Raw genomic sequence first — 15,205 nt, forward strand, 5'->3', positions numbered from 1 at the left:
TGTGAGGCCAACAATGGAGAGGCATACTAAAAAAAAAAAGAACCAGCATTCAAATGTTATGTATAAAATGCCATATTAGTCCAAATAGACCTTTTGATTTAACTTGAAAGCTCCTATATTTATGCGTAATTATGAGCAAAAGATGCAAGAAGTACATAAAAAGATTTTTTTTCTAAAATGCCGAGTTTTAATATAGAATAAAAGATACACTCTTTAACTGAACTCAGATTATCAATCAAAGAAAACCCAACTCCTTATCATCTATACATGGCATTCCATCTCCTTTGAATCTTTACTATAACAAGCTCCAAAAACAGGCTTCTTTAGTGCCTTGAAAACCCCTCAGTCGTTCGATAAACATGTACATAAGAATGAATGTAAAGCTCAAATATACCAAGCAAAAAAGAGAAGTATAAAAGTGTAGATACATAATTGATAACCATGTACAGCATAGAAACTGTTGATGCCGCTTCAGAAGAAGACTTTACGGAAAGAAGGAAGAAGAATGCAGCAGCTGACAATGACAAACCACTGATCCAGGAGCTTATGATGTCTTCTGATTCTGAGAAGATTTTCTCTTAGTAAAGAACATAAGGATCCTTGGAAACAAAAACCTACGCTTTTTCTTCAATGTGTTACTCAGCCCAAACATACCCTTTGGACTTTTTAAGTTTTCCTTAGGACTTCCTGGGTCCGGGGAAGTGCTACTGGTAGCTTTAGACTGGGCTATCTGCTCTACATTCTTCAGACCAAGTCCTTGTCCATATTGGAAAGGAGGGGATGACGAATCAACTACCTTCTCAATTTTGATTCCCTTCAATTCCGGTCCATTCTCGACACTCTTTCTAGGGCTATTAGCTGCACCTAGGCCTAATTCTGCTTTACGCCTTTGTTCACTCTCAGCCCTCCACTTCCTTAACTCCTGTTCTACACCCAATTTCCCTTCCTTGGCCTTCTCGGCTCTTTCCAAAGCGATTCTCAGAGCTTCCTTTCTTTCTTCTACCTCTTGATTTGCTTCTTCCAATTGGGCCAAGGATTTCAACTCAGATTCTTTGGCTACCTCAATTTGAGACATTGCAGCAGCTACCTTCAAGTTGGCTTGCTCCTCTGCCTCATGAGCCCGTTTGCTCAAGTCGTAGTACTCTTCTACAGAAAGTGTCACCCTGTTAGGTGAGTCATTGTCTTCAACATTAGTTTTGGTTGATTCACTCTCTTGGAGAGCCTTGATTGCTGCAAGGGCTAGCTCCTCTGAAGCTTTGGAAGCCTCCATCTCCTTCCGAGCAGCAAGCAATCGGCTATCCATGGTATTTGCTCCAGCTTTAGCTTGGTCAGCATCCTCCTTTGCTCTCTTCAATTCTTCACGAGCCAAACTAACAGCGGATTTAGCCACATCTGCCTCTTCAGAAGCATGCTGCAGTTGCTTGGGCAACTCTGCCATTTTCTCTCTAGCTTCCTTCTCTCTCATCTGAACCACAGCTATTTCTGACTTGATTTTCTCCAACTCGGCCTCAAGAGATGCAACTGCAATTGAAGCCATGCCTTCTCTCTGTCTTAGGTTGGCTAGTTCCAACTTTTCTTTCTCAAGCTCTGACTTTAATGAAGTGGCGGCCACCTTAAGGCAGTTCACTTCATCATTTGCTTTTTCAATATTGAGCTTTACATCTTCAAGTTCCTTAGTTGCAGCAGCAACTGCTACTTGCATATCGGCATGAGTTTTGTTCACTTGAGCTGGTGTATTGTCACCATCACTAATTTCTTGACTTACTTTTGACTCCATGTACGCTGCTAGTTCAGCTTTTAAATCAGCAAGAAGTTTGGATGCTGAGTTCAAGTTAGTTTTCAGTTCCTTAGCCGACTCAATTTGCTGGTTTAGTTTCTCCAGATCTTCTTCTGCCTGTTTCAATTCTTTGTCCCAAGTGAGACTATCTTGGTCCTTGGCCATAGCTGCTCCAATCCTTTGTTCCTCCGCCTCCAGATGAGCAGCATGTGCAGACTCTAGGGTTTCCTTCGTAGTAATCAGCTCTATGGTATACTCCTCCACAGTCTTCTCAATCTCTTTAGATGCAGAGACAGCCTCTTCAGCTTTCTTCACAGCTTCTTCTTTCTCAGTCAACAAAGAAGCATGTTCTTTTTGCAGCGATTGCAGCTCTTCCTTAACGGATTTAAGGTCAGCAATTGCAGCAGCATGTCGAGCTTTAGCCACCTCAAGCTGTTGCTTGGCTGCCACACTAGCTTCGTGGGCAATACCTTGTTCCATCTCTACAACTCTTAGCTGGGCAAGTTCAGAATCTTGCTTTGCCTGACACTCTTCTGTCTGTGCCCTTTCCAGATTCAACTTAAGTTCCTCAACAAGTCTCTTAATGTTTTCCAAGTCCTTCAGTATCTGGATCTTTGACTTCTCAGCCATCTCGGACTGCTCCTTGTACAGGGGGATCTCTTGCTGTACCTTTGTAAGCTCTTGTTCTATGATTTTGCGCCTCTGCACATACATAAGCAGAACTTCTAAATAACGAGAAACCAATATGTTAACAATATCTCATGTTCAAGACTTAAGGCAAAGTACTGGTCTGCAAAGTACTAAACCAAACTAAAAACAGAAAATCAGCTATATTAACCTCCACAGTCTGAACTTTATGAGCTTTCCAGTCAACAATGCCTCCAAACTTAGAAACTGCTTCTTTCACAGATTCAAATGGTGCTGCTGTATCAATAAGAATTCTGTTTAAGTCATACTCAGCAGTAACGTTGGAGGGACTAACAGGAGTTCCACCTCCAACTGCAGCCCCAGCAGCCTTGCCATTTGTGGCAACATCTCCGACAGAGGGAGCCTGAATGTCTTTTACAGAATCATTGACAGAAGCAAGTTCTGGAGAATCTGAAATGACATAAGTAAGAGTGTGTTGAAAAAAGAATGAAATGAAATGAAACAGATAAGAACAAAGCAATCTGTTCTGATATGTGGTTTCCAAAAACAAGCAGATCTAAAAATCTTTTTTTATGAGATCTAAAGTACTACATATATGATATTCACAATCCTAGGTACTTTGACATATCAGCTCAAATTGACCTCAACTGTTCCTAGCTTAATATGCTCTATAGTTTGATTGAAGCCATTGTTTGTATACCAAGTATAGTGCAAAGTATGAGAATTATTTGTCACCAGCTTTCACAATGCTTTTTTGTTTTGCTTTCAAGTACCTGAATTTTATTTTATTTTTTCCTTATTTATCCCCCTTAAAATCACCCAAAAATGTATCCTATGTTACTACAGGAAATTAGCAAGACCTAGATCAATTAATTTCACTATTTACATCACATAAAACAAACCATTATGCATTATGAAACCAATGCACTAAGGAAACAATGCAACAGAAAATAAAAGAAAAAATATCAGAAAAATGGATCCCCTCGGCCCTCCCTACTTTAATTCTCTATTAATATGGAGCAGAAACTCCCCCATTCCCAGAGAGAGAAAAACATAGAACCAAAAGAGAAAGAAAGATGGCAATATATTCTTTCTAAAGCTATTTATTTAACTTTGGCACTTGAAAATATAAGTACATTTAGATTCCTTACTTCTAAATGAACCAATTTGAAGTAGTGGGAAAATGACACTAACACTAAATTTCTAACAAAAAATTAAACAAAGAGGGCAAATAATCTACAGCTTGTTCCATAAGAAAATCCTTTGTTCAGCTAAAAGAAAACGAGCAGCAGACCGATCATGTAGAGACAAATAATCCTATGCTCATGTACAAGCACTAACAACTGCTGAAGTATGCCACTTTTTCATCAAATTAATAAATCACCCGCAACATTATCAACTGACCTCCCACAAATTATTACACCAACTTAAGGAAACATAAGTTTGTGCTTATTTTGGGCTACTGTTCTGACTACTGAGCACAACTTTATAGTTCCAAGAAACCACGTATGTTCTTGTATCCCAGTATATAAATCTAACTGAAAGTAGTATGTTCTTGTATCCCAGTATATAAATCTAACTGAAAGTAGTACAACACAGAAGTGCAAGTGCACAACAGATCCCATGTGCAATTGAGAGTTGACATATAATAATCAATTTCAAAGCACTAACAGCACCTGAACCCAAGTATCCTTTTGTCAATTCAATAGACCCCTCGACTCATTAATATACATATCCCCGACAACTAGTACATATTAGCTACAGGCATGAGGTTGCAAAGCGATCATGTACAGCAGTACAGACATGAGTAATACTCTTGTTAAGGATGTTTACTAACGATCATTCACAACCATCCAAGCTTCATGCCATCAACTTTTTCACATCAACCACGAAATCAATCACCATTCTATCACATGACACATGACATATAGTCACTATTGGCCCTTCCTCAAACTACTAGACCATCAATATAGTTATCATTAATTTCTAGCTCACCCCACATGCCTCCTTACCTACAATTCTACAAAGAAACTACATGTGTTCCCTTGATATAACTAACTAGTACAAAATATATGTGGAACGCACAAATTTATAAATCAAATTCAAGGCAAAAATAATACCTGAATCCAAATTATTCTCTAGTTGTCCATTCAATGGACCATCTGACCCATCAACACCACCCGAATTATTATCCGAAGCCCCTTCAACCGGTACCGATGACCCGGTACCCTCATCCAATTTTTGCGGATTAGGATCTTCCCCAGATTTTTCATTGTCTTCTATGCCATTAGATAATTCCATATTTTCACTAATTCATTAATAATCACAATATCAATAGTTAAGCATACACTTTATGAAACCAATACTAAACTAGGAAATAAATTAATAGAAGTTGAATCAATACAAGATGGATCATAAAATACCTTGAAGATTTTGTGCTGACCTGTTCTTCCTCAGACTGAGCCAATGAAATCTGTGGATTTTCTTCAATTTTTGTACCCATTTTCCTATTAAAACAAAAAAACTTGTTTTCACATAACGAAATTTAACCTTAATCAAACTTCCAGCAGCAAAAAATCTCTAAACTTTAAGCTGGGTACTCAGAAAAAATTAAAAAAGTGAATAAAAAAAAAAAGCTTGAACAGAAATTACCCAGATAAAATTCAACCCAAATTTCAATAAACCAGCTCAGAAAAATTCAATATTAAAACCCCACCAAAAAAAATTGGAACTTTTTTATTTATGGGAATTATTTTTTGGAATCCAAGAAATTGGGTTTTGATTAATCAATGAAAAGAAGGGTAAAGCTGAAAATTAAGGAGGAAATTAAGCAGAAAAAGAGAAGAGAAAGTTTGAAAGGATATGATAAATTAATAGAAACTTTTCCTTCTACTTTACCTAATTTTTATCTTTAAGATTTTATTATGAAGTTGATTGGAGGGAGAAATTTTTGGGGAGAGCTAGAAAAAAAAAAAAAAAGACCAGAGATTTTGATGGTAGAAATTTTTAGTTCTAATCAAACCGGAAAACAAGGTCAACCTTTCTTTTTTGTGATGTTGATTTGTAGCTCACACTAATTTAGATTGAGTTTTATTACCCAAAAAAAAAAAAAAATGCAAATCTTACAAGTAGTAATTTCTCTCTCTCCTCCATTGTCCTTGACTCCGTGCATGCAACGGGATTTCTTGATTGGCTATTTTTTTTTTTTTTTTTTATTTTTTTTTTTTTATAATTTTATATTTTGCTATTATTAGTTGGACTATTTGGATTTTGGGGTACTCACTTGGCTCACTCTAACATTTATGTTGGATTATGACAAATTGACAACTATTGTAAAACAAACATAACAACTATTTTTTCATCCGGAAAAACAAAATACAGCTACTATTATACTTTAGGAAATTTTATTTTTTACCACCTTGCAAAAGCACTAAAATCTGTACTACCACCTCCCAAAAAAAAAGTATTACTTTACCACCTTATACAAAAAATTAATATAGGTTTTACCACCTCCACCTGACTCCGGTGACGGAAACTTATTGTGGGTCCCATTCTAACGGCTACTTTTTTAAATTTGGCCCTTTCTTCCTCGATTTTCCGATATAAATAACCCGTTTTACCAATTTGTTGAAAAAAATCCACTGATTTTGGGTTTTTTTTTTTTTTTCGATTTGCTTCCAAAAAGCTCAATTTCACTGTGCCCTAGCATTCCCAGCATCGATTTGTTCCATATTTGTGCTCATTTAACAAAGTTCACTGAGACAGAAATTGGAAGGAGGTACGTTGTTCAATTAAATCTCGAATAAGATGAATTCGTTGTAAATTTTTGCAATTGTTGTCTGAATTATGTCGCAGATGTGATGTTTGATTTTAATTGTGGATATGACTTAAGAATTGAGCCCCAATTTCGTATTTTCAACATTAGGGTTCATGTTAGTTTCAATTGAATTGGGGTTTTTTAAATTTGAATTGATTATTGTAATTAGGGTATGGCAATGGTAATTTTGTTCAATTGGGAGTAATGTTGATGATGGTGCTTGCCAATTGTTGCAGGAAATGTCTTCCATAAGTTATTCACCATCAAAAGAAAAAAAATGTCAATGCGGATTACCCATGGCAAGGCTTACTTCCTGGACTAGGGAGAATCCGGGACGCAAGTTCAGGTCCTGCAAGTTCTATGACCTTGTGACAGAGACAAGGGGTTGTAAAGCCTTTGAGTGGGTGGATCAGCCAGATGGAACACCATGGAAAACAGAGGTGAAGGGTGAGATTAATGACTTGAAGAGGGAAGTAGATGATGTTAGTGGGCAGAGGAGATGCTTGTTGAATGAGATTGATTCCTTGAAGATCAAGTGTAAGGCACTGAATTCTGACAGGAAGAAGATGAGCATGGAGACTCATGGAAATGAAGGATCATCAAAGAATTTGGCTATGTTTATGGGTGTTGTTGTGTTTTGTTTCCTAGGTTTGGTTATGGCCTTGTATTTTGCTAGATCTTAGGATTAGTGTGAACATTTGGAAATTTAGGCAAGGTTTTATGGCTTTTGTTAGGGTTTCCATTTCATGTTATGTATTTGAACATTTGCATTTGCTTAATCAAATGAAATGAAATGTATTGAAAAGTTTGCTCTAACTTGTAGTGCTTAATTTAGTTATTCCCATTCATTTTAGTAGCAAAAAGGCATATTCACATATGCATACAAAATGTTGAGAAAGATTTGCAGCAAAAGAGCACTACATAAGTTCACCTTAAAAAACTAAGTTGTCCAACTACACACATGAAATTACTTAAAAAACTAAGATGTTCATGAAGTACAAATTCTCTAAACTATTACAAGCTGTTCAAATTCTTTGTCCTGCTCCTGGTAACTGGCAGCTTGGGCCTTGCTTCTGTTGCTTGGGCTGGCTGAGATGAAGACTCATATGGTTGGGGTTGACATGAGCTCTTTTTTCTGCCTCTGGTGGTGGGTTGAATCAGAGATTGATAGGGTGCTGATGATGTTGGGGCAGTTGCTGTAGGCTGGGATGATGCTGCTGCAGTAGTAATCTGTGGTTTTGGCATTGTCAATGCAGCCTGCATTTCAAAAAGAACAGAAGTCATCAATTGCTGATTGTTACTCAACCTAAAACACATACAATGAATGCAAAATTGCATGTATATACCTATTTTGCAGCTTTAGCCTCACTTTTCTTCCTTTGCTCTTTCATCCAAGCTGTCTACAGTTGTGGCCTTCCCCCTTTGGGATTTGGTGCAGCCTGTTGTGTTTCTCTGGTGCAGGACCTTGCTTACAGGTTTTGGCATAATGTCCAAACCCACCACAGTTGCTACATTGCTTTTTGATCTTTTGTTTTTTCCCCTGAGAAGTAGCAGCAGAAGACCCTTCACCTTGTTCAAGCTTCCTTTTTTTTGCTTTTGGTCTGCTTGGCTGAACCTTTATCACAGGTGGCAAAGGCTCTCTAAGCTGGACCCTTTTCCCAATGCTTTGAACCAGGCATTGCAGCTATGGGAGACTCATATGCATCTAGGTAAGTGACCCTATAATAGTGAACATGCACATACAACTCTGGGTCCTCCCTCTTGTCCAAAATGCAAGCATAAGCATGGGTACAGGGTATCCCTGTCAACTCCCACCTATAGCAAGTGCATGTCCTATTTGACAAGTCAACAACGCACTGGTCATCTTTGTACTGAACCTCATAGGTCTCTCCCCTAGAAGCCACCACAGTACATGCCCTAGCATACTTCTTAATGCTATCAAATAGCTTGTTCACATATGGTGTTAATAAACCCTCCCAGTTAGAGGCAGCCTCCCACTTATCATTACTTCTCTTCATCATGTACCTTCTTAACCATTCCATTTGGGTAAGAATGGGCTTATCCCTAGCTTCCCTAATCACAGCATTAAATGTCTTACACATGTTGTTTAACATGTTAGACTTGCATGTAGTTGAGAAATCATGCATAGACCAGTGGTGGGGGGGGGGGATATTTGCAAGGTACTCATAAGCTTCATCATTCAGGAAGTGAATTGACTCCATAGCCACCTCAAATTCAAACTGACACACACACACAAAGACACACAACATAGATTCAATACTCCAAATTGTACAGCAATGCCAAAGTTATGATATACAACAATGCTAAATTCAATACTCCAAATTGTACACACACACACAAACACACATATGCAAACACAAATATCCTAGACTGTACAAATAATAAACAGTAAAAACACACACATGCAAACACATGAAATTAAAGTGAAGGCATATACCACTGTGCTAGTTGCTGCCCAAAAAAGCTCCTTGAAAGTGGCCCCATGAAATTGCAATTTGAAATTTGCCCAAATGTGTCTCACACAGAACCTCAGCTCTGCCTTTGGGACAACTTCAGCAAATGCTTCAATCAAACCCTAGCATATTACAAAAGACACAAAAGTTAAACCATATAAATGCAAAAAAAAAAAAAAAAAAAAAAATAAATAAATAAATCAAAAACCAGAAAGAAGATACTTACTTTCTGCCTATCAGACATGAAAGTCAAGCCATGTCCTTTATCAAAGTAGCCTAGTGACTCCATCAGACTTTGAAGAAACCACACCCAGGTCTCCTTATTCTCAATTTCACATGTTGCCCAGGCTATTGGAAATATGTTATTATTTCCATCTTTACCTACAGCCACCAATATTTGTCCAGGATATGCTCCTTTAAGGTGGCAACCATCCACCCCAATGATGGGTCTGCAACCAGAGACAAACCCAAAACACAGTGGAGCAAGGCAAATGTACATTCTCATGAAGATTGGCCTCTGTATCTGATCCATTGTATCCACAACCACATTGCAACTGCTACCTGGGTTGTACTTTAGGAAAGCTTTCCCATAGTCCCATACCCTAGCATATTGCTCAGCTGCACTCCCATAAATTACCAATTTGGCCCTGATCCTTGCCAACCAGGCCTTGTAATACCTAACCTTTATCCCCAAATCATTCAATGCCCTCTCTTGAATCTGTCTTATCTTCCACCCTAGGTTACTCCTAAACTCCTCTAAGTACCTGTCTGCTAGAAATTCAGCTGTCAACTTCTTGTTCATCTTTGTCCTAACACACCTATGCTTCAACACTAAAGACTTAATCTGCCAAGCATCTGATTTCACTAACCTAGAAGCATAGAACTTAAATCTACACTTCCTCCCTTTCACACAAGTACACTGAACCAACCTACAACTTTTCTTGTTGTACTGACAGCTACACCTTCTTCTACAGTAAGTTGTTATCCTTTTGTTGTCATTATGCAATAGGTAGTACTCATACTTATTCTCAATTGCATGTTGCCTCAAAGCTTTCCTCACCACTTGAACATTGCTGAACTTTAAACCCACTTCAAATTGGATAGGCTTGGAGAAATCTGTTTCAGCATTAAACCAAGTACAACCACCATTGTCATCATCAGACTCACCATCTAAGCTCCTAAGTTCCTCAGAATCATCATCAGCTTCTTCTTCAACCCTCACTTCAAGTGATTTCAGATGTCTGTCAATGTCAACCCTAGGATCCTTAGGCTCCTCTTCTTCACCTACACCTTTCAAGCTGCCCGACACCTCAGTTCTAAGCAGATCTAGGTTTTGCCTCAACCACTCTTCATCATCTTCATCATCATAAATATCCTCTTCTCCCTCCTCCCAATCCAGTCCTAGATCACTGTGCTTAGAATCAGAAGACTCAATTCCTCCCTCCCTATCACTGTACTCATCTTCAAACACCAACTTCTTCCCTACACCTTGCTTCTTCTTGCCTGCACCTTGCTTCCTAGGTTCTTCACCCCCAGATCTAGCACCAACAGCTCCCTCAAGAACCTTTCCCTTACCCTTTTCAGCTGCAGTAAACTTCCCAGAAGCTCCCTCACCTAACTTTCCCTTTCCCTTATCTTTTGTTATCTCTCTATCTATAGCTGTATGCACCCTTTCACCCCTGTCCTCAGCCTCTTTGTCATGAATCTCAATCCCTTTTAACCTTGAGCTTCTCCTAACTTCTAAGATAGTATCCTTTGGGCCTATCTTAAGTATTCTAGGCCCACCCAACTTCTTTTTAAGTCTGCTCCTCTCTTTTGAAGTCAACTCATTACCATCTGTAAGCTTAAATGGTGTTTTATCAGTTGCTTGAATTTGCTCATGGCTAGTCACATACATCTCTATTTCCCCATCTTTATTCACTGTCTCAAGGAACCCCTTTACCTCATCATCACTATTCAACTCCCTTTTACCAGTTACCCAAGACTTCCCTTTCTGTTTATACCAACAACTAAATCCCTTAGGCACCCTAACAGTAGCATACACAAAACCATGTATAGCTGACTCCCTCAAGTAGTGTACATATATGCTAGAAACAGTAACATTTTTCCTCACATAAACCCAACCACCATCCCAATTTAACACCCTTCTATTTTTACCAACTAATGAGGGTATAAATGCACCCCCCAATGTCATTTTAAGGTTCACTTTATCCATCCTAGCTGTAACATGTCCAACAACAACAAAACAAACCCAACAATGCACAATCTCAGTATTTAATTGAACAATTAATCAATCCAATTTACAACTACTCACAAATTACAACATGCAAGACCAATTAGGCTACACTGTGCACTTAATTAACAATTAACATATATATATATATATATATATATATATATATATATATAACCCTAATCAACTAATTAATTAACAATAACACAGTTTAATCAAGTCAAAGATTCGCATAATTAGGGTTTATAATTGTTTAATTCACATATTCCCAAAAACAGCAAATTTTACCCCAAATTACTCCCAATTACCCACACAAAGTACAGTAAGGAGCTAAAAAATACCTGTTTTGTCATAATTCGAGATTCTTTGTCAGCAAAGACTCAAGCTTTTGGACCTTTACGCGTTGAAGATGAAAGATACCTCGCTGAGTGGCTTCGAAATTGTGGTCCCAACTACTCTTGCTGAGTGAAGAACTGTGCGACTTAGGATTTACTTTTTGAGAAAGATCAGAAAATGAGAGGAGAGAGAGTAAAAGGTTGAATTTCAGAGAAAAATTGATGAGAAATTGATGGAGAGAGGTGAGAATTGATGAGACTTCAGAGGGGAAGGTGAGAAAAGGAAGAGAGAGAGGGAAATCGTATTTTTCGTCTTAAATGTGGAGGGAAATGTTAAATGGTGGGACCCACAGCAAGTTTCCGTCACCGGAGTCAGGTGGAGGTGGTAAAACTTATATATATATTTTTTATAAGGTGGTAAAGTAATACTTTTTTTTTTGGAGGTGGTAATACAGATTTTAGTGCTTTTGCAAGGTGGTAAAAAACAAAATTTCCTATACTCTATTTATTTTATTTATGTAACACTTTGATTGACATATAGTTTTAGGTCGTTGAGTTAAAATAGTTAAAATATTGTGTATGTATGGTTTATTGAATAGTTAATTTACGAGCCTTCAAAAAGAAAATAGTTAATTTACGAAGTATTTTTTATTTTTAAATAGTGGGTTACATTTTAAAAGTAAAGGATATGAAAGGAAAAAATAAAAATAAAAAGGAAAATTTGTAAATTACCACCCAAAAAGGGTCCTGTTCTGAAATTACCACCCATCAAAAAAATTTATTTTAAATAACTACCCATTAAATTAAAAAAACATTTCAGATTACCACCTTTTTTGAATTTCCGGTGGAATATCCGGTTGAGGGTCCCACATAACGGCTATTAACGGCTAATTTGACTCTTTTGACTATTTTCCTCCCCAATTTCTCTTGTTTATAAATTCTCCAACTTAAATTCACAAATTTTGCTCCAAATTTCCCCAAATTTGAACTGATACTGTGTGAAGAAGTTATCTACTAAAGTTCAGACTCTCAATTTGCATCTAAGGTAAGAATCATTTACTTCATAAATTAGGGTTTTTGCCAATTTAGGAATTAGGGTTCCTGGGGTAGTTAAATTGGGTTTTTTTTTTTAAAAAAAAAATTAGGTTACCTTTTTGCAATTAATTGGGCGTTTATGTTAGATTTTTGCTAATTTGAGTTGATGTTGTCCAAATTTGTTGAATGATTGTGTTATTATGTTGAATAATTGTATCGTATGTGTTGTGTTTTGTGAAAGAAAGTTGAATGATTCATTGTTGCATGAAGTTGTAAGCTAGTTCTTTTTTTTTTGTTTTTGGATTATGTCTTGTAGAAATGGAGAAGGATAAGTGAAGTTAGGGTTTTGATTCAACCTTAAAGGGATGGTTGAGAATTTGACAGAGAAATAAAGGAAGAAAAAGGGAAAAAATTGATATTTTGGAAGAATTAAGTGAGGAAATTGGTGAGAGAAGTTGAATTTTAAGTTTAATGGAGTTGTCAGAGTGTTAGGTCGAAGAAAAGAAGAAAAAAAAAAGAGGGAAGTTAATAAGGTGGACCCACAATCGGAAATTTCACCAAAAATTCAAAAAAGGTGGTAATCTGAAATGTTAAACAAGTTAAAAAGAAAAATCCAACATTTGCACTTTTTTCTCCTAAAAATCCAACCTTCAATTTATTCCTCAAAAATCCAACCTTTATACCCCACCTTCTCCAACAGATCCATTTGACCTTTAACTTGTTAAACAAGTTAAAAAGTATGTTTTTTTTTTTTTTAAATTCACTCAATTTCCTTTCTCACTCCTCCTCTTTCTCTCTCCACCAATTCCTACACCACAACAACCAGTACGCCACCAATACGCTAAACCACCAGAACATCAACAACACCAGTCAACCACCACAACCCATCCCCTAACCACTCTCACCACCATAGCCCATCCCGTAACCACTCTTACCAGAACCACTCTCTCACCACCGCACCCATCCCCTAACCACTCTCACCACCACCATGACATGAAATCCCACCATAACCACCCCAAACTACTCGCACCGCCACCACAACCCGTAACCCAATCACCACCACCAAAATTCGAAACCCGAACCCAGCCAATTCGCAGCCACCACAAAACCGCCCCTTACACACCCTCTCACCACCACGTACAAACCCAAATTAGTTTTTTAGGGATTCAATTTCGAGGAGGATCGCCGGCTGTAACTAGGGGAACAATAGTCGGCGACGACTTTAACAAGTGTTCGAGGTGGATGGTCGGAGGTTTTCTGGTTAGGATTTGTGGTGGTGAGAGGGTGTGTAAGGGACGGTTTTGTGGCGGTTGCAAATTGATCGTTCGTGGTGCCTGGTCGGAGGTTTTCTAGTCAGACTTCAAGGGAGATGGACTTCACCGGCGTTTGGGGAACGACTGGGCGCGAACGGGAAGCTGTGCTGTGCGCCGGCAACGAAGGGGAAGGGGAAAAAGGTGGCTGACTAGTGGAGGTGGTGGTGTTTGGCGGGTTTTTGGTTTTTTTTTTTATTTATTTTTTATTTTTTCTTTTAATTTGTTTTTAATAATTAAAAAATTAATTGACCTATTAAAAGCTAACACATGGCATTTGACTTAATAAAACCGGTCATCAACAGGTCATGGATCTATCAGAGAAGGTGGGGTATAAAGGTTGGATTTTTGAGGAATAAATTGAAGGTTGGATTTTTAGGAGAAAAAAGTGCAAAGGTTGGGTGGTTATTTAAAATAAATTTTTTAATGGTGGTAATTTCAAAATAGGACCCCTTTTTGGGTGGTAATTTACAAATATTCCAAATAAAAAATAAAAAAGTATGCATAGGGTGAAAACTGAGAATAGGGATAAGGAAATATACAATATAATTAAACAGTGTTTATAAGGAGATATACAATATAATTAAACAGTGGTAATTTCCATTAAAAGATGTGTTTCATTAAAAAAAAATGGTTGTATTACTAAAGTGTTGTATTTAAAATAAACTGGAGACTTTTATAAGGTTAATAAGTTGTGTGATTTGTGAGAAATGAACTAATTAAGATATATGATTAGAGAAATAAATAAAGCTTTAAAGGTAGCTGATAAATTGCGTAAACAGTAAACATTAGCATGTTGCAATATATCAGATTCTGAGGTAATAGTTTGGAAAACACAAACTTTACAAAAAATCCGATTTACATTATTTATTGAATGGCGGTTGCTGGCAACTTCTTCTCCTTCCTCTTTTAATGCTCATGGCATCTAAAGGAACTGATACTTGACGATATTGACATCTTTCTCCACTTCAACACTACTTTTGCTCTAAATCTTAAAGATTAATCCAATTCTTCAATTATCTTTTCCTCCAATTTCAATGATGCGGTGATAATCAAAACTTCATAATTCCTCCCACTTTCTGCAGTTGGTAACGGAGAGGGAGAAGGGGGTTGAGGGTTTGATGGAGGAGAGAGAATTTGAAGGTTTGTTAATGGTGGAAATGTTTAGTTTTGAGAAGAGATAAAGATACGGAATGAAAGTAGAGCCATTGAGTTAACTTTTGCATTTTGTGTTTATTTTTTTTATTTTGATACTCTGTTTTTGTGAAAAAAAGGGTCACTTTTGGGAAAAAAAGGGTCACTTTGGTGAAAAAAAAGGGTCACTTTTGTAAGAAAAAGGGTCACTTTTGTAAAGAAAAAGGGTCACTTTTATAAAGAAAAAGGGTCACTTTTCGCAAAAATGTTCGATGTACAATAAAATTATTATAAATCGGGGGCATGCAAAAGGAATACATGGAAAATGCATATATAATTAGCTAAATACATTAATATTTTTATGGTACTGGCTTTTCTAAAATTCTTAAAATGGTTCTTTGAAACAGAGGAAGCGGAGATTTTTACATGGTGACACTGTTTT

General features: G+C 37.2%; 1 protein-coding gene across 6 annotated transcripts; it reads right to left on the bottom strand.

Moving 5' to 3' along the window:
- Positions 1-212: 212 nt before the first annotated feature.
- On the bottom strand, positions 213-5,633 carry LOC145629278 (protein WEAK CHLOROPLAST MOVEMENT UNDER BLUE LIGHT 1-like). 6 transcript variants are annotated; one of them, XM_081681825.1, is made up of 5 exons: positions 5,552-5,633; positions 4,849-4,932; positions 4,546-4,733; positions 2,616-2,875; positions 213-2,479 (listed from the first exon to the last, which is right to left on the bottom strand). In XM_081681825.1, the coding sequence occupies exons 2-5, from the start codon at positions 4,926-4,928 to the stop codon at positions 545-547; spliced, it is 2,463 nt and encodes an 820-aa protein (XP_081537951.1). In that variant the 5' UTR covers positions 4,929-4,932; positions 5,552-5,633; the 3' UTR covers positions 213-544. The 6 variants fall into 6 exon arrangements, with proteins under 6 accessions (XP_081537951.1, XP_081537952.1, XP_081537955.1 ...); XM_081681826.1 differs by lacking the exon at positions 5,552-5,633 and adding an exon at positions 5,324-5,496; XM_081681829.1 differs by lacking the exon at positions 5,552-5,633 and adding an exon at positions 5,078-5,316 and having other exon boundaries at positions 4,869-4,932.
- Positions 5,634-15,205: the final 9,572 nt, after the last annotated feature.

Source organism: Chenopodium album, chromosome 4, assembly GCF_948465745.1.
Source record: "Chenopodium album chromosome 4, dcCheAlbu1.1, whole genome shotgun sequence".
NCBI lineage: Eukaryota > Viridiplantae > Streptophyta > Magnoliopsida > Caryophyllales > Amaranthaceae > Chenopodium > Chenopodium album.